This window comes from Haliotis rubra, unplaced genomic scaffold (assembly GCF_003918875.1).
Source record: "Haliotis rubra isolate DU_JTF1 unplaced genomic scaffold, ASM391887v1 Scf497, whole genome shotgun sequence".
In the NCBI taxonomy this organism is placed as follows: domain Eukaryota; kingdom Metazoa; phylum Mollusca; class Gastropoda; order Lepetellida; family Haliotidae; genus Haliotis; species Haliotis rubra.
The window spans coordinates 313,128-340,953 of NW_025767187.1; the positions used below are offsets into that span (position 1 = coordinate 313,128).

The 27,826-nt window shown below is 44.2% G+C and overlaps 1 protein-coding gene and 1 long non-coding RNA gene across 5 annotated transcripts in view; one reads left to right on the plus strand and one right to left on the minus strand.

Annotated features, from left to right (window-relative positions):
- The window catches only part of LOC124291583 (spindle and centriole-associated protein 1-like), a 37,858-nt gene that overhangs the window by 1,215 nt on the left and 8,817 nt on the right, over positions 1–27,826 (minus strand). For 3 of the 4 annotated variants that reach the window (XM_046728608.1, XM_046728609.1, XM_046728610.1), the window contains 14 exons: positions 27,718–27,800; positions 26,744–26,815; positions 26,527–26,585; positions 20,977–21,086; positions 20,528–20,554; positions 18,652–18,831; positions 17,693–17,871; positions 16,477–16,626; positions 11,164–11,256; positions 10,622–10,714; positions 3,206–3,332; positions 2,936–3,097; positions 1,681–2,204; positions 1,196–1,294 (listed from right to left, as the gene is read on the minus strand). In XM_046728608.1, the coding sequence (XP_046584564.1) occupies positions 1,196–1,294; positions 1,681–2,204; positions 2,936–3,097; positions 3,206–3,332; positions 10,622–10,714; positions 11,164–11,256; positions 16,477–16,626; positions 17,693–17,871; positions 18,652–18,831; positions 20,528–20,554; positions 20,977–21,086; positions 26,527–26,585; positions 26,744–26,815; positions 27,718–27,800 (1,958 nt within the window). The remainder of the gene's footprint in view (positions 1–1,195; positions 1,295–1,680; positions 2,205–2,935; positions 3,098–3,205; positions 3,333–10,621; positions 10,715–11,163; positions 11,257–16,476; positions 16,627–17,692; positions 17,872–18,651; positions 18,832–20,527; positions 20,555–20,976; positions 21,087–26,526; positions 26,586–26,743; positions 26,816–27,717; positions 27,801–27,826) is intronic. The other variant, XM_046728611.1, reaches the window with a different exon arrangement.
- Positions 333–15,004, plus strand: LOC124291585. The gene is made up of 3 exons (XR_006902245.1): positions 333–345; positions 10,853–10,860; positions 14,751–15,004. It is a non-coding gene; the product is annotated as an uncharacterized LOC124291585 (long non-coding RNA).

The following is a 27,826-nucleotide window of genomic DNA, read 5'->3' on the forward strand; positions in this document are numbered from 1 at the left end:
GTTGAATCATTGAAGCCACTATAGCAATAAGTGAAGCCACTGTAGCAATAGTTGAATAATTGAAGCCACTATAGCAAAAGTTGAATAATTGAAGCCACTATAGCAATAAGAGAATGCACTATAGCAATAGTTGAATAATTGAAGCCACTATAGCAAATGTTGAATAATTGAAGCCACTATAGCAATAACTGAATAACTGAAGCCACTATGGCAATAGTTGAATAATTGAAGCTACAATAGCAAAAGTCGAATAATTGAAGCGACTACAGCAGTAACTGAAGCCACTGTAGCAATAGTTGAATAATTGAAGCCCCTGTTGCAAGTATTGAAGCCACTATAGTAATAGTTGAATAACTGAAGCCACTATAGCAATAGTTGAATAATTGTAGTCACTATAGCAATGATGGCAGCCACTATAGCAATAGTTGAATCACTGAAGCCACTGTAGCAACAGTTGAATAATTATAGCCACTATAGCGATAGTTAAATAATTGAAGCTACTATAGCAATAGTCGAATAATTGAAGCCACTATAGCAATAATTGAAGCCCCTATAGCAATAGTTGAATAATTGAAGCAACTATAGTGATAGCTGAGTAATTGAAGCTGCTATAGCAATAGTCGAAGAATTGTAGCCCTTATGGCAATGATTGCAGCCACTATAGCAATAGTTGAATCACTGAAGCCACTGTAGCAACGGTTGAATAATTGAAGCCACTATAGCAGTGATTGCAGCCACTATAGCAATAGTTGAATCACTGAAGCCAGTGTAGCAACAGTTGAATAATTGAAGCCACTATAGCAATAACTGAAGCCACTATAGCAATAGTTGAATAATTGAAGCCACTATAGTTGAATAATTGAAGATAGGAGTAATTGAAGCTGCTATAGCAGTGATTGCAGCCACTATAGCAATAGTTGAATCACTGAAGCCACTGTAGCAACAGTTGAATAATTGCAGCCACTATAGCAACAGTTGAATAATTGAAGCCACTATAGCAATAGTGGAATAACTGAAGCCACTGTAGCAATAATTACATAATTGAAGCCACTGACAAACTGGGAATTGACGTCTTGATGTTTACAAGTATGGGGAATTTGTGATCCTACCTCTGAATGTGTGTATGCATCAGTTTAAGAAACTAATGGATTAAATTGAGTCCCAATCCCTGACAGAGAACAGCATCAACACTAACCTGTCTCTGTCTCTCCTGCAGGTGTTGTAACACTGTGAAGTTGTCAGATCGGTCGGAGATAGGCGAGATGGGAGGGGAGACCGGACCCTGGATGCGAGACTGAAAAGGAAAATATTGGAAATATATATTATCTTTCTGATTTTGGTAAACTCCATAAATGGTCAAAATAAATTCATTGTTACATCATTCCTGTTCCCCTTCCATGGAAAGTGCCACCTATTCCCCCTCCACAAATAATGTGTGTACCATTCATTGTGTTACCTAACGCATTCCATTACCACTGCCACTTGGGTACTCCTCGTGAATAGTTATCTGAGCCTCCTCCGTAGATAGTGTTACCTGAGCCTCCTCCTTTAATAGTGCTTACCTATTCCCCCTTCACAGCTTAAAGAATATAAACACTAGTGCCATCAATAAAAATAGAATCAGCCATACACTCTCATGGATGGTGATGATTTAATCATAATCATGTCTTATAATATTACCTGGGCTTGTGGCTTTGGCGGAGCGTCAAACTGTGACTGTCCATTTACTCCACCATGTGAGACGTTATCAAGCCCATGTACACCCTGCTCTAGGCCTGGTCTTGTGGAACTCGACACTCCAACAGGCTGTGGATCCGAGCTGAGCTGCTGCATCACCTGTTGCTGCTGATCAAACTTCTGCTGCTGTTGCCTCACCATCTGCATGTGTTGTCTCTCCTGCTGCTGAAACAGGATCTGAAGTCTCTTCTGTGCTTCTTCGTGTTGTCGGTTCAGCTCAGCAATCTGAACCGACATTGGTCCTGAGGTCTGAGTCGATGGCATGGACATGGACTGGGAGGGGTGATAGTGTCCTGATGTGGAGAGGCTCCCCCCAGGAAGATTTGACTGTACGAGGGGTGCTGGACGGGGAACACTCACTGTGGCCACATGGGGAGGTGGCTGACCAGGTCGCATCATGTGAGGAGGTATATGAGAGGCATCAGACTCCGTCAAGGTGGAGATGTCAATCAAGGAGGCCTGTCTCTCTGGAAGAAGTGAAGTACTCATACAGTAAGTTGAATCTTGACATAAATTTACACTGCATCAGCAATAAATCAGGCACAGTACTTTTAAACAGTTCCATGCCTAGTAACTAAATAACATGTAGGCAAAAAGACAACTGCATTCAGAAATTGTTTTAACTTTGTCTTATCAGTGACTGCTGTTTAGTTGCAATGTTGGCCCCCTGTTAGAGTAAATGCCCTTTATCAAAAGAAACAACCCTAGTCTGTGAAATGTTTTTTAGACTCTGTCTGGCCAGTCATAATCTTTCCTAACAGGATAATAAAATGCTGTCTGATGTCCACACAGTGAACACAAATCATGGTAAGATTTGCAATACCATTCATCGAAATCCAAATGTTTTTAATTCAGGAAAGGAAGCTAAGCAGTGTTCAACGGAGACATGGGGGATCAGGTCATCTTTGCTAACGCCTTAGCTACATATCTCTGTTTGACACTGTCTTTTTGTATCTTGGACTAGTATCTTAATTAAAACAATTTTGCCAGTAACTTTATTATCCAGATACCAAATCGTACATTCTGACTACATCGCAGATGTCTGTGTGTACACAGCGAAAGAAGTACCCATCTAACCTGACATTTATCTGCAAATTTATCAGTGGATACCTTTCTCTCATGGCTTCATCTTGCAGAGAAAACAGCCTATTGTATGACAAATTGCATCAATGAGGAATGGACTGTTATTGTCACTCACTTGGTGGAGCTGGTTGTGGAGCTGGTTGTGGGTCTGGTCCGTCGGTGACTCTTGTCTTCCTGATCGGAGGTGACAGGACAACAGCGTGTGATGGAACACGCTCGGGCAGACCTGGGTAGCTTGTGTCAATGTCTATGGTATTGGTAGGTTTGGCATAGGCTTCTGAAGAATATTTGGGTACTTAGTGATATTGTTTGTCAAAGATAAGCACCTTTTTCAAATAACAACATCACAACATCACTATTATGAAACCAAACTCATGTTTCTCACCTTGACTGTGTTGTGTGTGTGACATGCCGCCATCTTGTATGCGTGACATGCCACCATCTTGTACATGGGGAGCTGAGGATGGTTCATGTGGAGATGACTGTAGTCTCAGTGAGTCTTGCAGTGCGAGCTGGAGTAGTAATACAACATACACTCAACTTATTCAAAATGACACAAATACCTAAACATTGTACAAAGTTCTACACATACCTTTGTCATAAAATCCTTCAAACACAAACACAGAACTAGAAAGTGTTTTTACTTGTAAAAACAGATGTCACCACCTTCCCCCAATTCAATGTTGAGACCAATTCATTTGATTCCTTCAATTTCAAAATCTCTAAGTATGAAAATACATATTATTGATAGTATGTTATTATGTTTGTAAACTCTTCATTTAATATTTGTATATTCAATTGAACTTAATAGCTTATCAACAAATGAACAACTTCACAGTTGTGTGAAGATGGGTGAAGTGCGTTTTAGAGTTATGCTCCGAACACAAACCCTACCCATCAAAAAGACAAAGTCCAAATTTGTTGCCATTGAAACAGAAAAAAATAAAATTGAAAGAAAAGTTCAAACCCCCAAAAGGTACATCTACATGATATGGAGAGGCAGTATAGCAAATTTGGTGAAAATTTTACAAACCTGGAGAGGTTATGAATTCTTTGAAGAAAAGTCCTCCTTGGGGTACATATAAGCATTAAAATGTCCATTTTAAAAGCCTACGACAGTTGTAACAATATTTCAATAAAATATTTTACCAAACAAAAAACTCGTTATGTGTGGTGAGACCACCCCTACAGGGCCCCGTAGAGGGCCCCCTACAGCCAAGAGCAGGTAACTCTGGCTGTGTACCTCGTACCTCACTTTTCATGCTGAACGTGTCAGACAGAATGAGGGGAGGTGGGCGGCCGTACCCCAAGGAGGACTTTTCTTCAAAGAATTCATAACCTCTCCAGGTTTGTAAAATTCTTTTTCAGAAGAAGTCCTCCTTGGGGTACATATAAGCATAAGACAGACTCCCAACGATGTTGAGTCGGGGGCCGGTATTCTGTCTGCCTAACATACCCCCTAGTTCAGTCGAGAGGCACAGCGAAGCGACAGAGAGAGAAAGTACACTCACCTAGTCACCTGACGCTGATGTCAATCAGGCAGAGGAGGCAAAGGCGAGCGAAAGGAGCCTAGCCGATAGGCTATTGGTGGAATTATAAAGGCGGGCTTAAAGTCCACCCCAACCATCAAAATGGGAGGGAAAGTATGAAGCGAGTCCAATATATATCCCTCAACAGCAACCCAAACCAGCGTGGTGCAGGGATGAACACAGTGACTGTAGCGAGTGATAATCGCTACATACGGTAAAACCACCACCAATGTGATACCACCACCGATAAAATTGAGGGAATTTATTAACACCTACACCATGAGAAAAGCAAGCGTGATTTCTAAGGCTCATTCGGCTAGAGAATCGACTGCTGTCCACTGGTGAGAACTGTCTGGCCAAAGCCGAAGCGGCTCCGGTGAGTGTTTGTCCAGCTGATAGTGGCGGATGAGCGTGCTTTCGGTTACGGCTCCAGATAGCAGCTGAGCAGATCTCCTCAATGGGCAGTGCGGCGTATGCTTTGATGTCGCCACTGCCCTGTCGAATGAGCCTTTAAACCCTGAGGGATGGTTAATCCTTTGTAAGAGTAACTTTCGAACAAATGGCAGAGACAAGCCACCTAGATATGGTCTGCTTGTTGGCGAGGAAGACCAGCCTTGCCACCGCCATAACAACAGAACAGCTGCTTATCTTTCCTGGTAGCAGCCGTTAAGTTTGATATAAACCTTGAGAGTCTTCACGGACATCTAAGGCGTGAAACGCGAAGAAGAGGTACCCGGACGATGGAGGCTGAGTGAAAGCTGGCAGTTCGATGGCGCCGTTATATGAAAGCCTGCGACCTTAGGGCCGGTAGGAGTCTGGCAGCGAATACTGACTCTGTCTTTGTGAAAGACAGTCAGAGCAGGATCGCTGACATCGCATGGATATCACCTACCGCCTGCCAGGCGTTACGCCACAAGAAGGCAGCCTTCCAACAACAGCTGGAGTGAAAGAGGCGACAGATCGTGAAAGAGGACCCGGACATCAATCAAGAGCGATTGACAAGTCCCGCGGGGGACTAATCCGCCCGGACAGTCGGATGGATTCTGTCCGCGCCTGCTAAAAGCTGTACTAGAGGGTGCTGCCCCAAAGAGAGCACCGTCGGCAGGGATATGGAAGGCAGAGATTGCCGTGGAGTAGCCCGGATAGTAGGCAGCGGCTAAACCGGCTTCTAACGAGACTGCAAGAACTCCAGTACTTCAATTACAGTTGAAGAAAGGGATCAAGAATCCCTCTGCCCGACACACCAGCGCGCATAACAGGCCCATCTATCCTCATACTGAGCGTTTGTCCGAATCCCTCCATGAAGCCAGAATTGTGTCTGCAACTGGTGCAGGAATTCATTTCAGCGTGGAAGCGATTCGGACAGAAGCCAGGCCACCCACTGAATCCTGGGATTGGTGCGGCTCCGTTCTGGGATAGTAAGTCGGTCGAAAGGGTAATAGTACAGGAGGCTGAGCCAGAAACCTGAGTAGTACGGAAACCAGCTTTGAGCCGACCAAAGGGGTGCAAGGAGCACAAGAAGTCGAGCTGGTTGGGTGGCAAGCTGCAAAGAGGACTTTGGGAATCAGGGGTAGTGGCGGGAGCAGCCCACAGAACCCTGTCCGTCCAATCGAGCTGGAAGCGTCTTGGGCGATGGCTCTCCGGATCCGGTATCCGAGAGCAAAACACGGAATCTGGTTCGTCCCCAGATGCAAACAGATCCACCTGGAGCGACCGAACAACTGGGAGATAGCCCGAATATCCCCGATGGAGCATCCACTCGTGTGGGGCCAGGATCGACGAGAGAGTGCATCTGCTCGAGCGTTGTCGCCCAGGGAGATAAACAGGCATTACCCGTATGTCGAACTGGTGGCACCAGAGCAGAAACTGCCATGCCTCCTGCAGAAGAGGCGGAAACCGTGCCGCCCTGCTTCAGGATGTAGGTCATTGCCGTCTGGTTGTCCATCTCGAGGCGGACCACCGCGACCTTGAACCTGCTCGAAGTCGTTTGAACACCAACCTGACTGCTCTCAATTCTAGCACATTGATGTGCAGTTGCGCCTCGCTCTGTGACCACAGGCCTGAGACCGACAGAGCCCAGCCGCCCCACCCTGTGGGAAGCGTCCGTCTGAATTGAGAGATCTGGCGATGGGATGTCCAAAGGGAGCCCCTGGATAAATTCCTGCCAGTGTCCACCACCGTAAATGAGGAATTAGCCACCCTGGAGTGTGGAGAATCAACTTCGTAACCCTGGGTGTGGACCCACATTCGAGCTAGAGCCTGCTGAATGGGTGCATCCTCAACCAGCGCTTCGCCAAGCGATGTCCACCGTTGCCGCCATGTTGCCTAGCAACTGGAGCCAAGTCGAGCTGAGGCCCTGGGGAACTTCGAGAATTGTAACACAACTCTCTGGACTTTGGTGGCCGGTCGAGGAGACAGGGGAGACTATCCCTGGCTGTCTCGAATCTTGCTCCCAAGAACACCAGATCCTGGGTGGGAACCAGTTCTGATTTCTTGAGGTTGATAATCCAGCCCAACTTGGTGAGAATACTCATCACAGAAAGTGTCATAACTTCGACTCAAGTGAGTGGCAAGCGCCGCGAAGGAGCCAATCGTCTAGAGTGCGGGTGACAGCACCTGCCCTGTGACCTGGCTACCTGAGCTGGAATTAGCATGAGTTTGGTGAACACCCGTGGCTGTGGAGATGCGAAGGGAGTACCCGAAACTGATAGCACCTCCCGTCGAAGGAAAACCTTAGGTATTTCCTGAACTTCGGGGGGGTGCATAGGGACATGGAAGTCTGGCGTCTTTGAGGTCGATTGGCGTGAGCCAATCTCCCTTCTCCACAGGCGAAATCACCCGAGCGCAGTGTTTCCATCTTGAAGGGCGGTACCTCTAACATGTCGTTCAGACCTTTGAGGTTTAGAATAGGTCTGAACCCTCCGTCCTTTTTGGTGACAAGGAAATAAGTTGAGTAAAACCCAACATTTCTTGTCCCACAGGAACCACCTCTATGGCTGCCTTGTCCAGCAGCGACTGGACCTCGGACAGGAGCACTTCCGCCTTCTCTAGGGCAGCCCGGCACTGGAGTGCAGCGGATCCGGAGAAGGGGGTGGGTCTCGCTTCCACTGTGGCATGTGGCCTTCCCTGAGTGTGGACAGGACCCAGGGATTGGGCGTGACTTTTCCCATTCCGACAGGAAGAGGAAAGTCGACCACCCACAGGGATATGTGGCATGAGACATTGAATACCTGACCCGGCAGTACTCCGACTGCTTGGTCTGGTACCAACAAAGGGCTCGGAGGAATTATAGCTGGGAAGCGGGGCTGACTTCCCTTCCTCTGAAAAGGCTGGTGGGGCGCGTGGCCCTTGCCTTGCCCTTGCCCTGCCTCTGCCCTTACCCTCAGCGACTGCAAGGGCTGAGCCCATTTAACAGATTCCTTAGCCGCGTGGCAGAAGGATATCGCGAGGAGACAACCGGGGGCCTTGGCGAGACATGTGAGGCTGTTCCAGCAAGGGCTTAGAGTCCTTGAAGGTTGAGACAGCCTCAGCGGCCTCCCGGACTACTGTAGCTGCCCGGGGAACAGGGTAGAACCCATCCGGAATGGCAGCGCCAGCAGAGCCTGTTGCGTGGCAGGCGAATACCTGCGCCCGCGGAAAGCCACAGGCGACGGAGGCCCATCACCGCCGACATCATTTGGCAAACCCGGCGACCTGATAGAATCAGCGCCAGATGTGACTGTACCTCCGTTAATTGCTTAGCCAAGGTGGAGGGAGGCGAATCTTCCTCCACCCCACCCACATCCAGTAGTTGCCTCTGCAACACCGAGATGTAGGCGGAATGGATCGTCACTTTGAGGCATTGAACGCATTGCGGTATTGCTCTTCAAAGGATCGATAAGCGGATTTAAAGCTGTAGCGTTAGTAAGTGAGCGGCGGAAGCGGCGACCTTGCTTGGCTGAAGCCATAGAATTACCCGGCGAACCCCCAGAGGCGGCGGATGCGTAAACACTGTCGTCAACCACTGGGGGATTGTAAAGGCAAGCCTCCCCATGAGGTACCGGCGGTCAAGTTCTGGCAAATCGAACCTGGACCTGGTACCACAGAGGAGGGTTGATTACCTCAGACAAGACTGAGGGTAATATCGCAGCCTTGTGTCCCCACCTTGGTGGGAGCAAAAGCCTCCCCTGGGGCCGAAACTCCTGAGGGTCGGGTGCGCCAGTACTGACCACTACCTGGGGCAGGACAGAGGCAATGCGGCTCCCCGTACCTGCCTCAGGGGCGCGCAGCCGAAACCAAAGGCGTACCCAACTCCTCCCGACCCTCATCCTCCTCCATAGCCTCCTCGAATCGATCCTCAATGAGTGAGGTCTCTGTAACCAGAGAGCTCTGAGGGATCATCGAGGGTCTACAGAGAGGGACAAAGGCTCGAGCAGAGCGGGTTGCCCGGCACACCTGACCCAAGACTTCGACACTGAGTGGCGGTGGCGTGGCGAGGAAGAGCCGATGCTGGGATTCCTCAATGGTAGGCAAAATGATCCCGACACCGAATGGCCCGGCCAAGCCGGCGCAAGCGGTGGGACCAAATGCGAAGTAGCGGCAACTACAGGGACTGCTGCAAAACCGGCACTAACTACTGGACCAGACCCAGAGCCAAGGCTCGGGCGGTAGTAGTTACTACAGCGGAGGGTGGCCAGCAGCGAGGCGAGACTTCGGGCCGGCGCACCCGACAGAAACCCCACACCAGAGCCTAAGCTAAGGTTGGGAGCACTGCCCGCCATAGACCGGAACACACACCCGTACCTGGCGGACGCCAATCTCCTGGCGGAGGCCAGCCATCAGCGTCAGCCACTAGAGTGTGGACGAATCCATCTGCTTCTGCAATATATCAGAAAGTAAATCAATTGTTAGCTGGTTAGAAACAGGGACAGGGGGGAAGGTGCCTGTGATGTGGAGGGATGGCAGGTGAAGGGCGGAGGCCCGCACCACCTTCGCCCGTTTAGGAGCAGCATCCCCCAAAAGAGAGGAAGCCGAAGCCTTCTTTTTCTTTGCTTTTTTATCTTTGTCTTTAGGAGGCTCCTGACCCCAAATGTCCCCGCCTGAAGTAAGGGCGTGTAGAACATGTAATCAACGCGTCTGGACTTGATGGTGCTTGGGGGAAAGCCTGACACATAGAACAACCTTGTTGCGTCATGGGCTTCCTCCGCTAAAAACAGCGTAAGCAAACCAGGTGGCGATCCTGAGGCGACAAACTGCGCTACAGGTGACACACCCTTGGGCTGCAAAAAACAGAACCGCGCTATGATAATAGCAAGGACTGTACGATATATATAATATAATATGCACACAACAAAACAGAACAAAATACAACGCCCGGGCGATATTTTAACTGTTACAGCAAAGCTATTAAATACTAGCGCAAAGCCATAATAGCGAAGCGTAATTGCGTACATAGGTGACAAAGAGCAACATGTGTGAGCGACACGTAAACGCGTCACGAAAACACTCAAGCAAAACTTACCTAAAGCCTGGAAAAAAGAATTTAGGCAAAGTATAATCTACAAAATGAAATATCAGCCCCTTCACGACCCGACTACAAGGCTTTTTCTAAAGCCAGGAGAAGGAAAACAAAGCGGGACCCAGCGGTCCGCCATCTTGCCTGCCGCGTGGCTGGAGACAGCGAACACGCCCGATAAAGTTACAACAAATCATGAATGAAAAAAGTCATACAAAGATTCCAGCTAAGCCCGGCGCGAAAAAAGGAACCATACATACAGGATTTGACTCTATCTCACTCATGGCTCTCTTATTAAGTAGCTTCTTGGACCATGCAATGCGACCTACGCCCGGCTGACAGCATGAAAAGTGAGAGTCACGAGGTACACAGCCAGAGTTACCTGCTCTTGGCTGTAGGGGGCCCTCTACGGGGCCCTGTAGGGAATGAAGTCTCACCACACATAGCGAGTTTTTGTTTGGTAAAATATTTTATTGAAATATTGTTACAACTGTCGTAGGCTTTTAAAATGGACATTTTAATGCTTATATGTACCCCAAGGAGGACTTCTTCTGAAAAGAATTGTTTGTTGTTTAATACTATACTCCAATATTCCAGCTATATGACAGCAGTCTGCAAATAACTGAATCTGGACAAGACAATCCTGTGATTGACATCATCAGCATCCATATATGCAGTTGGGAAACGGTGACATCTGTCAACCAAGTCAACAAGCCTGACCAGCAATACTGACAATTTGTAATGTTCTGAATTCAGATACATTGTGACATAGTTATACCTTCAGCCTGCTTATCTCTTCTTTACTCTCAGACCGATACCTCTCAAACGCCGTCAACATCTTTGCATAATCCTCTTGAGTTACAATAATATCCTGAAAATAAACAGGCTATCAATGAGATAAATAAAAATCAAATCAATTTACAGCATTTTATATAGAACAGAAACTTGATTGTTTACATGGAAACTGACTTTGAGAGTTGGTTTAATACTGCTTTGACAGGTATGTCAGGAATATCAGTGTGACAGTTTAGCGAAGTCCAAAGATCAACACTACTACATTTAACACTTAAAGGTATAGATATAGTGATGACAGACCTAGAAACATAATCAGGGCAATTCTGGGATTCAAACCCACAATCATTACAGCACACCGGTCCTCCACATTTTCTTGAAATTGATAATTGTGCACGTTCAATATCATCTAAAAACCTTGCTGTAAATAATTCAAACAATATGTCTATCTGTTGTTCAGCCACAAGAAGCACAAACGCCCTCCTGCTGGGATATAATGACATGATCGTTGCTAGCGTTATAACTTACAGAGGTGAGGGTGTCAACGATGTGTCTCAGCTGGAACACATCTTGGGTCAGCTGCTCCCTGACCGTCGTCTCGGCCTGGATGCGCAGGTCAGTCTGCAGCAGAGTGAGTTTTAGTTTTACAGCTTTTAGCAATATTCAAACAATATTGTGGCAGGGGACACCAGAAATGGGCTTCACACATTGTACCCATCTGGGGAATTGAACCCGGGTCTTCAGCGTGACTTTAACACGTTAACCACTAGGCTACCTCACCGCCCCGTCTGCAGAAGAGGACACACAATACAGATGGTCATCTTTACCGATAACAGTGAAAGAGACTACAATCAGTCTAAGTAAACTTAGGCTCAGTGTTATTCGTTACACTGCTATACTGAGTCTAACAAAACCTAGTAGAAGGTCGCGTCAGCTAACCTTTTGGACTGACCAATCAGAACACAGCTTAACAAATCGCGAAAGTTGACATTCGCATATACTGTTTGAACCTTTACCTAAAAAACTCTAATGATTCCGAATGCTATTCCGCACGATCGCTTCCGAGTGATACACTCAATGAATAAACAGTTGCTGAAAATAGCGTTTTTGTCAATATTCAAGGATGTCATCTTGCGAAAATATAAGCTAATAGTAACCATGTCATTAGAAACCCATAAGCGTATATACTGCAGGTCAAATATCTGTGTTTTATGTGGATTTTTGTTTGTTGATAGATCAGTGTCAGTGACCAGGGAAGAGAAAATCCCAAACAGTTTTGTAAGTCCCACTGAACCCTAACAAGTAGTCGTTGTCTGATTGGTTAAATCCATTTGGCCGTCTCGCATTTGATTGGACAGTCATAGGTTGCTCAAAGGTTAGCTGACGGTAACCTTCTACTAGGGTTTGTTAGACTCAGTATAGAAGTGTAACGAATAACACTGAGCCTAAGTTTACGTTAGTGGTGTAACGATTCATCGATACTATCGATAGTTACATCGTCAACTATGCGATACGAGTGCATCAATACAAAACACATTTAGGCAATATATCAGGATATTTATATCACGAGAGTCCATGATACATCGATGTATCACCACAAGAGACGATATATCCCGATACAACTTAAATACTAGACTTAAAGTTGTAAGGAGTATTGCATTAGGAATAGAAAAGGAGTCTTTTTGAAATTCTTCTGAAATATAAAAAACAAATTCAGCTTTAAGGGAATTTGTTTGTGTCTGTTATCTTTGTTACATGAACAAAGCCCACATGGGTACTATGTGTGAAGCCCATTTCTGGTGTCCCCCGCCGTGATGTTGCTGGAATATTGCTAAAAGCGGCGTAAATCCAAACTCAGTCAGTCAGTCAGACATGAACAAAGGAGTTGGTGTATAAGTCAAAGAGTGTGAACATTTTACAAACTCTGTGAGATGTAGAATACTTGTCTTCAAGTAATTGAAATATGCAGATATGTTTTAGTTGTTTGACAAATAACACCATTTATTAACAACTATGAACAATGTCTTAGCTTTGTTAAGAAGAGAACAAAGAGAAGATAAAATTTAGAAAGAGGACTTAACAGTTTTTTTCAGTGATTCTGAATTCTGATATAAATTACATTGAGTTGTTTGTGAGAGCATTGGTGTAGAAACACAACTTCCCAAGGGACACATCACTTTCAAATTTATATATACAATGTATTAGATCAAGGTATACTGAATATGTTTGACTGTACTTTCTTAAGCATTAAATGCTAAAACTGAAATGCTGAAATGCTGAACAGCTTTTTAAGTGTATGTGACTGACTGATTGAGTTTGGTTTTACGCTGCTTTTAGCAATATTCCAGCAACATCACGGCGGGGGACACCAGAAATGGGCTTCACTCATTGTACCCATGTGGGGATTCGAACCTGGGTCTTCGGGGTGACAAGACAACGCTTTAACCACTACGCTACCCCACCGCCCCTTAAGTGTATGTGAATGTAACATAAGTTCTGCTGTATAACAAATAAAGTTTCAGTCATTTTATCTACTATATCTGTTCTTTTTTTAGAAATTGTAAAGTATCGGGATACGTATCGTATCGCCATAAGTGTATCGTGATGATAATCGTCTCGCAGGTTCCTTAACAATACTTTCATGGTATATCGTCTCACCTCATTAAACTGGTATTTGGATATATCATCTCGCCAATTAGGCCATGACAGACAGCTCTAGTTTACTTAGACTGAGACTACAATGAACAATGAATTTAATTTTTCCCATGACTGACAGACTTGTCACTGTTCCTTTATTTGTTTATTTTAATGCAGTACTTGTTTATTTTTAATGCTCAGAACATGTCAGATCTCAGGGAACCAAAGCTGTAGTTATCATAGATGGGTAGACACCATTGGTCAAGTCAGACTAGTGGTCATGTAAATTAACTGGATCTTGCGATAAAACAACTTGTTCATTACATTATTACAAGTAATATGTGCGTATTTTCCTGAGATAGTTGATACAAATCACTAATCACCACATGCCTCCCCATGAGTTGATTCATGTCTAATTCTGTAAAGAGTTTTCACCTCAGAACTACTGACACAATCATTACTTTACTGCAAATCATGAAAATAAAAGCTGAACCATACAGGTCAAACACAAACTGATTGACAGCACCAACTTCTTGTCTTGCTGTTCCACATAGAATGGAGATTTTCACCAAAAAAGTAGTTAACTAAAGTACTGTCGGAAATGCTAGAAAAATGCTTTTTAGCCTTAATACTTTGATAAAGGTGATAAATGTACTATGTTGTCAATATTTCAACTTGCCTTTAGTGTACCTAATTTTTATTTCAATCGATTTAACATTCCCATGCATTTAAAGGGCAGTTTAAAGGAGAGAATTTGGTACCAAAACAACTCAAGATTTTTTCAGATTTCAACATCAGAAATCTGAAATAGTCTTTAAATTTATGCTGGTGGTGCAAAAATATCAATTAACGTTTTTCTTAAACAAATAAAATGTTGAATGTTTGTGTTACTTGACTTAATTATCGTTTCTTCATTGCAGAAAAATTAATATAAATGTTAAGTCTTAATAAATTAGTTTCCTGTCATGCATGCACATCTTTATCACAGCGTCCACTATGGCCAACGATTTGCAGATTGTTGCAAAGGTTTATAAGTTTTTTTGTGCTTGAGAAAGACAGAGGTAAACTTTTCATTAGTTTAGAAAGGGTTTATTACAAAACTTGTAGAGCTATTGGTATGTCTTACCAACAAGTTTACAATATTGTTAACAAATCAGACAAGACAGGGACCGTCTCAAAAGCAAAACCGGGACGTAAAACCATCCTCGACAACTTTGACAAGGGAGTGATTAGACGGGCGGTCTACAAAATTTATGAGAAGAAGATTCCACCTACAAGTAGGAGTATCAGAGAGGAAATTAAGGACAGTATCAACGCCTCCAGAACCACCCTCATCATTGCCCTCCATGAGATGGGGTTCAAGTACAAAGCCCGCGGTGATGACAGAGCTGTCTTCAGGGAGAAGTACTCTATTGTGTCCATGAGATCCTCTTACTTGAGAACTGTGGCAGAGTACCGTGCCCTTGGCTTCCAGATAGTTTACCTGGATGAAACTTGGGTAAAAAAGAACCATTCTACGAACTATATGTGGTTACCCACAGACCGACAGAGAGCCCCCGTGGTACCATCTGGGAAGGGCAACCGAATGATTGTACTTCATGCAGGGAGCCGGGACACAGGTTTGATCGACGGTTGCGAGTTGGTCTTTGAGGCAAAGAAATCAAGTGGAGGTTACCATCAGGAGATGAACGGAGATGTCTTCATGGATTGGATGGAACATCAGCTTTTGCCCAATCTTTTGCCCACACCGACAATGAGTAGCCTGAAGAAGACGATGCAGGATTTCCTCACATCGTGTGGTGTTCACTACAGACCGGCAGACACAAAGATAGAGCTGATGGAGAAGATCCGCATGAACAGGAAGCCCATTCAGTACAGGGTCGATGTGCTGGCTGCTCAACACGGTCACGTTGTGATATGTTCACCTGTGAGGCATTGTGAACTGAACCCAATAAAACTTATCTGGGCAAACTGTAAAGGGTTCGTTGCGAGGAACAACACTACCTTCAAGCTCTCACAAGTGAAGGAGTTGATCCATGCATCGTTTGGCAGGATAACCCCTGAAGTGTGGCAGAAGGCAGAGGACCACGTCCTTGACATTGAATGCCAATACCGTCAACGTGACGGAGTGGACATCAGTGTTGTGACACCTGTTGTGATCCCAATGCATGAGGACACGGATTCAGACTCGTCAAGTTCGGATTAAGTGTTCTACTGGTCTTCATTCCAATGTCTGTTATAGCTGAATAAAATTTGTACTTGCATCGAGTTTAAGTCTCGTTCACACAGTTGGTTTTATACACATTGGGCCATCATAAATTTACTTTGATTAATTGATTATTTTCATACAGTGACTCTTCAGCAAACAAAAAACAAGATAAAAAGTTATCATTGCTCATCCGTTTCTACTTCGACATAGCCAGATCTCATCGCTGACAATATATCTGTTCTAGAGAAGCTATACCAGTGACTTCGTTATATCTTTGACCAATGTTCACAACTGGATTAAATTGACCAAATTACATCCATATTGTTACAAAGAAATATACTGTTAACATGCAAAACATTTATTAAAATGTTGCACATTTCTACAATCACTCAATAAAATAACACAAGTGATGTGATTCTTTCTCATGCACAATATTTCGTATGTTTATTTCAAAACAAACACACACACGCACACACACACATATATAATATAGGTGTTGTTGGTGTGCAAAATGTGGATATCCCATGATCCCTTACATAACCAATATGTATACTATACGTACACATATTCAACATTATTGAGATGACCCCTCACCCGAGCTTCTGCTCAGGTGTCAATTTCACCTGTCGATACCGTGCATGCTGATGACGTAACACAGGCAGTTAATGTTTGTATCAAATAACGTTCCACTACCCATTATTTTTCTAAGTTTTTGATATTTTCATCAGTAAAAACACATTTTAGGGCATGTCTCAAAAATTATTCCCTCGGTCTACATTAGGTAGATGTTTTTTAAAGTAATATTTGTTATTTAAGTAACTGAAATATCTCTACATATCTCTACATAAAAGTCAAAAAGCATTTTTCTAGCATTTCCGACAGTACTTTAATTACTGTGATGCATATTGTGACTTGTGTATCATAGCATGTATTGATTCACAAGGTGAGAACATTCTGACACACCTATTTTCCTTCATCACTTAACACATCCTCACCTCCCGCAGATACGTTGCCAGTTTTGACACAGAGTCTACAAGAGCCACTGTGTAGCCACTGAACGTCTCCGATCTCTGCTTCTCAGCTGGCGGACGGCGACCTGTTTGTTTCTCATACTCCTCAATCTCATTCTCAAGATGACCCAAGACCTGAAAAGAACAAAATATAATAAAAATGTCAGCAAACTTCAGACGAGCACAAGATATTATCTCGAACATACCATAACAAGTCCTATTACCTTGATGACAATCAACTTATTTTATCATGGATCTTGGCATGCCATTTATGAATGATTCTCAAAACACTATACTCAACCAGAAAGGGAATGCAATGTGGCAAACTACCAAGTGAGTTTGCCTACTGTTAAACATGTCCTTCCAGGCTTCTAAGGGGAGTGAATGAGTTCAACAAACACAACTTTGAACAATACTTAAAAAATCACAGCCTTATGTGGGGCACAAGCCTAATAGTATTGCAGGCCTTGGGCTTTTACCAGTTTGGTGAAACCATTAGATTGTACGTTTCCCGCAAACCTGGCAATGTAATCAGGCCTTTCAGGATATTGTCCTTATAAGTTTTTTATATAGGTGACATTTTCTAGGTTAAGTATCAGTATTCAAGCATTTATAACTTGCACTGTTTCAACTTGAAGCTGCAAAATGCAACCTCTTGTTTTTACTAACTTGCAACCAGTGCAGGTTAATATGTTGCTCTTCAAGATATATTTTCAGCTGGAAAACACTACACAGATAGTGACTAAATAACTGTTACTGTTCATGACATAAGACAAAATGACCAAAAATAATTTGGTTTGATTATGTTCTAAATCATCAATACCAAAACTCAGGTATTACATACTGAGCAGCAGGTGCAACCTGTTTTTGTCTGGTGCAACAAGGTTATTACCGAAGGTTGCACCAGGTGCAAGTAGGGTTAATTTCTTTAAATATGGCCCTGAGTATTTTTCAGGGCAATCATCACTATTTTCATGGCCCCAAGCAGGTCTCAACTGTATTTTCACTCATTTTTATCATGACATTTTTACCTTAACTGTCAGAATGAAAGTTACATAAATTTTACTTAAGGAAAATTGAAGGCTTTCTCAAATCAGATTCTAAATTCAAGAACTTTCCAACACAGACCTTGATATTTATGACCTTGATATATACCTGTTCAAACCCTGTATATATGAGGAAACAACTTCATGAATCTGACCTTCCTGAGATCTGTAAGGTTTAGAGCAGACGCAGTTTGTGGCCTGTTTTCTTTCTGTGGGGAGACTCTCTTCTTGGTCTTTTTCACTTTCCTCGTGTCATTGATGGCTGAACGAGGCGTCTGCAGCATCTCGATAGACTCATTGTGACCTTTCTTGGGAGTCTCCCAGCCTGTTACATCTGGATAGAAGAACACTGTATCTGTCAGATCAATGTAGAGTCCATCCAAGCACATCAGCCTGATAATATTCTGTGTAAATTGCAATCCCAAGAAATCAGTTCTTTTATGCTTTTACTCTCTGGGAGAATGTAATCAATCAGAATTTGATAGGTGATATGTCATTGTTGTGCCATTGTAACAAGATTGCAGATAAACCAAGTGTGTTCAGATGTTTGAATGTAGACTATAGTATTGGTTTGTATTACAAGGGAGTAAACGCAGTAGTTGGAACAGTGATACAAATGCAGGTGCAGTACGTGATGCGCGTTAACTTAGACCAACCCTACTTGTACTCAGTCTTTCATTTAAGGTGCATACCCCCTTGTAATACAAACCAACAATAGCGATTTGAAACTATGATTGTTTGTTAAACAACTTTTATCCGAAGTTGAATAAAATTCTGAGATTTAAATGTTCAATTGGTAAAATCATGAGGATTCGCAATTCTAATTTCACTTTATTTGATTTACGTTTTTTTGTTTAAAGTGAAATTCATCGGTACGTTTTCACTGCAAACAGACTATAAATACCTATCAATTGTTTGACTCACCTCAAGCTATTGCTCATAAAATTTACAGGTATCAAATCAAAACCTCTAAATTGATAACTAGATTGAAAAGGGTTATCTACTAAGTGTAGCCTATATTCTACTCCAGCTTAACCGTGACCGCTGATAGCCCATCTCGGTTTAGCTGTCTAGTTTAATCATGACAAAACAACCAGGCTGTTTCTCCACCCACCTTGTGTGGACTGAAGTCTGGTGCTCTGTATTGGTCCAGATGCATTCTGGGTGAGCTGTGCCTGACCGCCGATGGAACTGAGTGTCTGGTTCCGCTCCTCCTCTGCAGCCAGGAACTGCTGGAATCGCTGGAGGTTCATCTGGGGCTGGTACACAATGGGCTCCATAGCATCCCCGTCATCTGGCAGATGCAGGACAACATTTCATTATGTCAAAGGAAAAGTTCAAAGTGTTTTAGCTACAGAGAATATTTACCCCCTCAGTTTCCAAAGTACATCCTCGATGTACTTGAACAGGTGCATCCTAAGAGTGAGTACCCATGAAGGCCCAGGTTAGAATTGATCTTCAGTGAGTGAGTTAAAATTTAAAGTCACTTTGGAAATATTTCAGCCATATCGTGACTATGATCTTCAGTAACCCATGCTCGTTGTAAGACTGACTGACTAGATTTGGGGGCTTTAAGCAATATTCCAGCGGGATCGGTGGGGGAAATGGGCTTCACAAATTGTTTGGATTGAACCGGGTCTTCAGTGTGACGAGCCATAAACACTAGGCTACCCCATCGCCCCTGGTTGTAAGAGGGGACTAACGGGATCGGGTGGTCAGGCTCCCTGACTTGGTTGAAACATGTCATCATAACCCAATTCTGTAGATTGATGCTCATGCTGTTGATCACTGGAGTGTGTGGTCAAGACTGGATTATTTACAGACAGCCACCAGATAGCTGGAATATTGCTGAGTGCGGCGTTAAACAACAAACCACATAACCAACTAAAAATGAGATGGGGTGAGAGAAACGTTCTACCCTCTCACTTACAGATATAACACACTGACAGATACAGAATGGATATCAGCAGTGTGCTCATCAGTCTATTATACAAGAACAAAATACGAATACTACAGCACAGAATACTGTGTTAAGCTGGATAATGCATACAGATGCATGCATTGTATTAACATATACTACCCATCCAAAGTTTAGACTTCAGTCACATGTTCTAAACTATATTTTGCAAAATATTCCATACTCTGTTTGAAGGTACTGTTTACACATGAACTGATGCATTGTAAAACAAATTCGTAACGTTGAAAAGATTATTGTCATGAGTTCAATAAATGATGAAACTCAGTGAAAATTGGCAAAATTCTTAACAAAACTTTACACCAAAACGCAGCTGTTCACATGCACGATATTTGCACATGCTTTTCAGCAATTTGATGTATGATCCTCCTGCAATTCATCTGCATAAGGTTTGCAGTTGGTTCCCCCAAGTTAGTGGAGAAATTTATCTTCGATGTAACCATATATACATACATAACATATAGTTAGTGCTCTAAGTGAGTCTAAACTTTTGATGGGTAGTATAGTTCAGCTATTTCTGGGCTTCCCTTTAAAGGGAGACTACTCTGTATGGAGCTCAGTCTGCAGCAAAAGCTTTTGAGTCTAATAGCCTGACCTTATCTCCTGGTAATATATTTAATAGCTCCTAATGTTTATATGTGGGTTAATCTAAACTGAGATGACAGAATGACATTTTGCTCCATTGCCATTTACGGCTGCAGTCTCAAATTGAAAACTTACATACTTGAGTTCAGCTGATTTTAATTCAGTATACTTGCTTAAAATTATCTTGACACCAACATACAAATTAATTAAACTGGCCCTGGAGCTTATTAAATGGTTAAAAATCACAAAAGGAATACCTCATTTTAATATTACACCCTAGAATTTTCATTCAATGGCATCTGGTTACACTTCCCATGGAAATGTTCCTGTTAAATGCTTCAATGTTAGAGAAATAGCTAGGTGGTGTCATTAGTGACTATATCAGCCTGACTACATATCCAATAAAAGCTGTTGTAATTCAATAACTTGCCTCTTGCTTCCAGGAGAAAGTCAAATCCTGCACGGAACCATTACATGTTCAAAATGTGAAGACAATGTAACACATGACATAATTTGTACATTCTCGGGAGGGATTTTGTTTAACATGAAAACTTCATGACATTTCAGCATGTCTGCTAACAATGTATCTTTGTAAATAATACCTCAAGACAAATTATATTTTTCAGAATAAACCCATCCTCCCACCTTAAATATCAAATGGTATGATTTCATTTTTCGTATTTTAAAACAAAATATCCCTTGATGCAATATTCCAGCCATATCACTGCAGCCACATGTCATCGTATCCCATTTGCATGGATCTATCATCATGCTGTTGATCACTGGATTGTTTGGTCGAGATTCCAATTTGTGAAAACAAAACAAATGTGACAGTGTTTTTGAGACTTTCAACCATTCTTTGACAATCAAGCTAGTTACCTGATTCTGAGTCTGTAAAGTCATTGAGTGCTGCTTGGTCCATGACTGACTCACTCATAGTTTCAGACTTGGTTCGGATGTCCTTCACTGGTGCTACTATATGCTTAGCCCTGGAACAGGAACAACAACATGTGGCTTGTGTACAACAGTCAAGAGAACCCTTGTTATCTAATGTCAAGGGTTCTTACAGGAAATATGAATGTCCTGTAAAATAATTGGAAATTTTAACTATAAATTGTATATTTATATTCTTATCTTATCTCACGGTATGCACCTCTTCTCTTCTTCTACGACCATGTGTGGAAACGTGCTGTAGGCTAAGTTGAATAAAATCTTACTGGCCTCTGACCACCTGACCTCAGCCCCCACTCCGATATCAGTACCTGTCAATCATCTCAATAAGCGTGCAGATCGCTCAGATGATCACGTGACATCCTGTGCCTGTCATTCTCGGCTTTGAGCTTCCAGTAATCTGTGATGTGGGGCAGGTCGGTCGGGTATCCATCGCGTGAGATAGGATAAGTATATAAATATACAATTTATAGTTAAAATTTCCAAATTTTTAAACTTGTCCTATCTCACGGTATGCATTATCCCACGGTTGGCAGGAGGGCTGCAGATTACCCTTCAACTCTACAACCGTGAGGACGCATAACACAAGGAGGCCAAGAGAAAGCACCAACTCCCGATATGCAAACTCCAAAAACTTGTGATGGGTTTCTTCGGATAACCCCTTGGCTTACACAGCACAAAAACTCTAAGGAGTGGGCACTCCCAAATTAATGTGGTTTTTAGCCGCAACTTTTGACAAGCAAAAGGATGCAGTTTGGCAAGTAGGCCCCGCCTCGCGCGATTTATCAGGTGACCCCAGCAAATTAAAGTCGAGGACCTTAATCCTTAGTCCCTGCTTCAAAACTACCCCCAACAGACACACGCTGGAAGGCGGTGAAAGAGGGAATAGCCCGGTTGCTCAACTAGTTTAACGTTCAGTACCAATCCCCCTAACTTATCAAAGGTGAGAAATCAACACTTCACTGACGTAATTGCTCAGAGTAGAGGTCAGTAAGCGGAGTGTCGACCATCTCTGCATGTAGCACAAGACTGGCCTCACAGTCTATCCAGTCATAGCTATGACAGTGCAGACACACCCTAGTTCCTTAGATGAGAATGATCTAAGCCCAAATGAAAAAAGTACCAAGACATGGATTACATCAATATCTTTTATTATGTACACAGCAAAACCGACAGAAAGAAGGATTGCTTCATCTGCGAACACGGGCCGATGACAATTGCTGCTCCAGGACCAAAGGGCTGAACTGATGGAGAACTTCCACATCTGTAACCGAGAGATCCCGAAGGTAGTGTGAGGCGAACACGGTATCCGATTTCCAAAAGCATCCCTCCATGATGGCCTAGAGGGAACAATTCCTCATGAATTGAGGTCTCATGAGGCTTCGCCGTTGAAGGTGGAGGAAGGTCAGCAAAGGCATATGCACGCAGGATCGTAGACCTCATCCAAAACGCCAAGGTAGTGCGAGAGACTTCCAAAGCGGAGGCAGTGAATAACGGAATGAACAGTCTCTGTTGCGCAGCCTGCGGCGGTCCTTAGAGGCAGCTAAGCAAATCTGTAATGCACGAACCGGGCATAAGGAAAGATCTTCTGTGTCATCTGGACCCAGGATAGTAGAGAGCGGCGGGATCGTAAACGTGCGGTCCGGCTGTCCTGGTAACTGATTCTTGGTGAGAAAATCCCACCTCAAACCAAGGAACACTTTAGCATGTCTAGAACTCTCAAAACATCCCCAAGAGACATCGAGAGCGTGCAACTCAGAAATACGGGCAGCTGTAGCCAAGGCCAAGAGAAAAAAGGTCTTAAAGGTGACATGCTCGAAATCCTACTCCTCCAAGGGTTCATAATCTGCTGACATGAGATCAGTAAGTACAATGGAAAGATCCCAAGCTGGAGGCAGGAACTTCCGGGATTGGTCAGCAAGTTTATAAGACCTGAGGAGAGACTGGAGGTCAGGGACAGTGGACGTTTAGGTTGTCCCACAGAATGGCTAGAGCATCGTGACCCCAAGCCAGAGGGTCTGGAATCGGAGACACAAACAGAGGCAGCTGATGGTTGAACCGGGTGGCGAATAGATCCACTGTCAGAGTCGTCAACAGAAGGCAGAAGGTCTGGAACATCTGTGGATGTAGTTTCCACTCTGTTGGGGAGGGACGACTCGGCCGGGACAGAGAATCCCGCGATGACGTTCTTCACCCCTGGAATATGGTTGGCTCGAACAGAGATGTTGAGAGAATCCACCAGGTCGAAGAACTGTTGTGTCCACTGCAGGAGTTGAGGAGATGCCGTTGACCCCATCCTGTTGATGTGCCACGCAACTGCTGCGTTGTCCGATCAGACCATGAGGGAAGTTGCTCGTAGGATTTATTGCCAGTGAATGATTGAAAGAATCACCGCCCTGAGCTCTAGAACATTGATGTGGCAAGCGCGATCTGCTAGAGACCACTGCCCTGCCACTTGCTGATCGAGAAGGTGAGCCCCCCACCCGTGTAGAGATGCGTCCACATACAGGTTGTGAGACAGAACGAAAGACCTCCGCAAACTCCTCCGAAAACGTTCAACTCTTCCATCCACCACAGGAGATGGGGATGGAGCTGCGGAGGCAGAGTAATCAAAGCGAGCGGATCACCCACTCTGATGTGAGGAGCCAGAAAAAGCTGCAAGGGCCGAAGTCGCACTTGACCCCTGAGGGTCAATGCCTGAGCTGACGACAAGAGGCCCAGGAGCTCCTGCCATTGACGAAGCTTCCTGGGTTGCGCCAATGCAAGGGGAACCAATCGCTGTATCTTGCAGAACGATTCCTCGGGACAAACAGTTTGTTGACTAGCCAGCCTAATTGGTGAAGAAGCTGCATCGAGAACTGCATGCGACGAAGTAGAAGGGCATGATCGGTCTGAGCCTGGATACAGTCGTCGATGTAAGCCTCGAAAACTATCCCCTTGCGATGGAGGAAACTGGTGATAGGCTTCGTCAGCCGGGTAAACAACCACGGGGCCGCAGAAATTCCAAACGGGAGGACACGCCACTGATAGTGGGTGCCCTCGAAGACAAACCGAAGGAACTTGTGATGGGCCGGGAAGATCGGGATGTGAAAGTACGCATCCTGTAGGTCGAGGCTGACCATGTAGTCTCCTGGTTTGATAATGGGGCAGAGGCTGCAGAAACATCTAGTTGAAGACCTTCACGTTAAAATTTAGTCTCAACTTGTCCGAATCCTTCTTGGGAACCAGAAAGATTGGAGAGTAGAATCCTGGGTCGACCGGGGCCGGGCCCAGGGATTCGATCGCAAGTTTCTGGAGTAAGGAGTTTATCGTGGATCGTAGAACAGCCGTTTGCTGAGCGGGATACGTTCTGTGATCTGGAAGTAAAGTTAGAGGAGGATGATCGGAAGCTGAAACCCCTTGGACAAAGTGGAGAGAACGTAAGGGTCATCCAAGATAGTCCAATTGGGAACATAAATCCCAAGTCTTCCGCCTACTGGGGAAGCCTGGATGGGCATGACTGGGGGCGGAAGGACCCAGTCGCGCTCTAATGTCTGCAAGTCACTTTTTCTCAGGCCTTTGAGAGGAGGACTGGTCGGAAGCGGAAGTTGGTCGTGAAGCAGTGAATGCCCGACGCTGACGGCTGGAACGTCCTCTAGACGAACCCTTTCCACCAAAGGAAGCAGCAGATCCCGAACGAAGGTCCGGGTTGGATGGTACATAACAGTCTGGTTGTCGTTGATGCAACGAGTCCTCTACCTGCAATTGTTGGAATTTCAACAACTCCACTGATACCTGTAAACGAGCATCTTGACCGACTCTGGTGGCTACATCTCTAATAGCCCTGTTGAAGAGTGACCTGCCACACCACGGTTGGCGGAAAAGATCAGTTCGATATCTGTCCTCCCATGAGGATAAGTGAAGGGGTCCCCTGCGTCGCATCGCTGTGATGTAGGAGAAAAAATGGGCCAACTGATCCAAGATGGTCTGAAACTGTTCTTGTAAGAGCACCATCGCCGCCCGAATATACTCCTGTTGACAGGAAGTCGCATGTGAGACCGACATAGCCACCGCCTCAGTCGTCGTCAAAACCATGTTGACGGGAGCCATAATCTTCCTAATGACACCATCCAAATGCAATAGCTCACGATCCTCGACCAGAGCAAGTAGGCTCTCTGTTTGGTTCCCAACAACGCAATATCATCATCCATAGGAGGGGAGACGATCAGCGTAGAGAAACCATGAACATGAGAAGATGCTATTTTTGCAGGTAAATCTATTGGCTTGAAATGTGCAACTTTAAATGGGATAAATACAGTGAGTATTGTTGAATTTGCCCTGAAACGAACTTGGTGTGTTGACCTCGTTACATCCCTTTCCTTTTTATATGGTACTAAGACCCCCGTCAGTGACAGTATATACCTTGATGGCTATTTTTAGCGTTACAAGTCCCTGTGCCGCTGAAGATGCCAGATGAGTAGAAAGAAGTGACACATTGGAAACATGTGGTGTACTAAGTGTCGCACTAGGAACAAGCGGGGCACCGGGAACCAGCATGGCATAGGAAACAAGCGCAGAGCAGGTAGCAAGTGACACATTGAAAGCAAGCGCTGAACCGGAAGCACTGTGAGTAAGCGCTGAACCTGACGTACTGTGAGTAAGCACCGAACCGGGTGCACTATGAATAAGAGCTGAATAGGAAGCACTGTGAGTAAGCGCCAACCTGGGAGCATGCTATGCTTGGAACGAAAGCGTCGAACTGGGAACAAGTGCAAGTGGCGCTCTGGACGAAAGCACCGAACTGGGATCAAACGACGCTCTGAAAGAAAGCGCGGGATCGGGACAAAGCAGCTCTGCAAACAGGCACCTGTCCCGATGTAAGCGGTGCATCGGAGGTAAGCAACGCACTGGAATAAAGTGGTAGTCCGTAACCAAAGGGTACAGGATAAGGGATAGATGTGGAAAAAGTCGCACTGGAAATCATCGACAGTAAGATTTGGTTCAACTTAGCTTACAGCACGTTTCCACACATGGTCGTAGAAGAAGAAGAGAGGTGCATACTGTGAGATAGGATCAGTTTAAAAATGAAGTATTGTCGTGTACACTGCTGTAAGATAATGTGCAATAACATAACTGTGCATCACTCAGGGCACTGAATATATTTTTCTGCATCCATTCTATACATTTATGAGCACTGAACGCACATTTCTGCACTGCATAAAATCCCTGTAATAATCCACAAATAGTAGTAGCTGGCACAATTGAGGGAAGCAAATCGCAGCCCAAACTGCAGCCCAAAAGAACACTTGGTCCTGTCAGGTGCATGAGTAAGCCTCTCACAGACAGTGGATCCTGTCATGGCCAAGGGATGCAACCTCTGCATGGTGAAATGCTGTGAATTCTGACTGGGCCAACCATGCAGCTAACAAACTTGTGTACTTTTAGTTTTTAGATTCTATTCAATGATATTTCTACTTCCAGTGTGGGGCATCTCCTCACCTTGTGTGTCCCCCATCTCCACCAGGCACAGCAGTCACATTGGGGATACCCAGGAATCTCTGGAACACACAACATACACAATCATCACACCATGATCTCAACAGTCGTTCCCTGCTTGTGACATGCAACATAGTTCACACAAGTGTTTAATTGTTTACATCATTTCACAGGATTCATGTCAATGATAACATGAACTTTTCCAATCTTCATAACATACCCGAGGATCATCTCCAAACAGATCTTTCACAACTGCCATCATCTTGTCAGACTTGGATAAAGTGTCATGGAGCTGAAACGATGCCACATATTAACTGAAAACACACTGGTTTAGCTTATCTAAGTGTAAGAATGATTTACACACATATTTCGGGTAGTTTTGATTGAATGTTGTTTGATGCCACTGCCAAGAATATATTTCAGCTATCGAGGTATTGAAACATTGATATTGGTTACAAGAACATCAATCTTTTGGGGGGGTCAACTGACTCTGGAACTGAAAAGAATCTTGGCCTAAATCAAGGGCTGGAAAGGAACAAAAGAGAAAAACATATGCTAGAAAAAAAGAGGGATTGCAGTATCAGCAATCTGGCAGAAATTAAGGGATGCATACAGCAAGATCTTGTTATATATGAAATCATCTGATTACATTTCAAGATGTTCCACTTACACACACTTTATGAAGACATCCAAATTGGTAACTCTTAACAGGGTATAAACAAGCTTTCATAGCAAGATAAACTTTCTAGAGCTGACAAGTTCATAAACGTATCTCCACTTGCGATGAGATGAAACTTTAATGCATTGAATTCATTCAATTAATATGATGATAACAAAGTCAAGAGCACTATAACAATAACACAGCCTCAGGCTTGGGAAAATGCATGGCCAATTCATTACATCACTGAAAATGAAAGCTGGGTGACATCTCAGGATAAATGGTTTGGCATGTTAGTTTGTTGTAGCTATAAGGTGGCAGTCTGTAAATAATTGAGTCCAAGTCAGCGCGCGCGCCTGACCACCCAATCCAGTTAGTTGCCTCTAACGACAAGCATGGGTTGCTGAAGACCAATTCTAACCCAGATCTTTACGGGTCTCTTAGGGTAATGAATCCCTGATCTTATGCTCCCCTGGCAGAAACTCTAGTCCATGGACCATGGAGGTGTTTTCCATAAAAGGCGAAAATCAACACACCTGCTGCTGGTCGTACAGAACCTCCTTCATAATGGCCATCTGACGGGCCTCTGCATGAGACAAGCTTGTGTTCTTCTGTTTGGCTGAAATGAACCAGGTACATTTAATT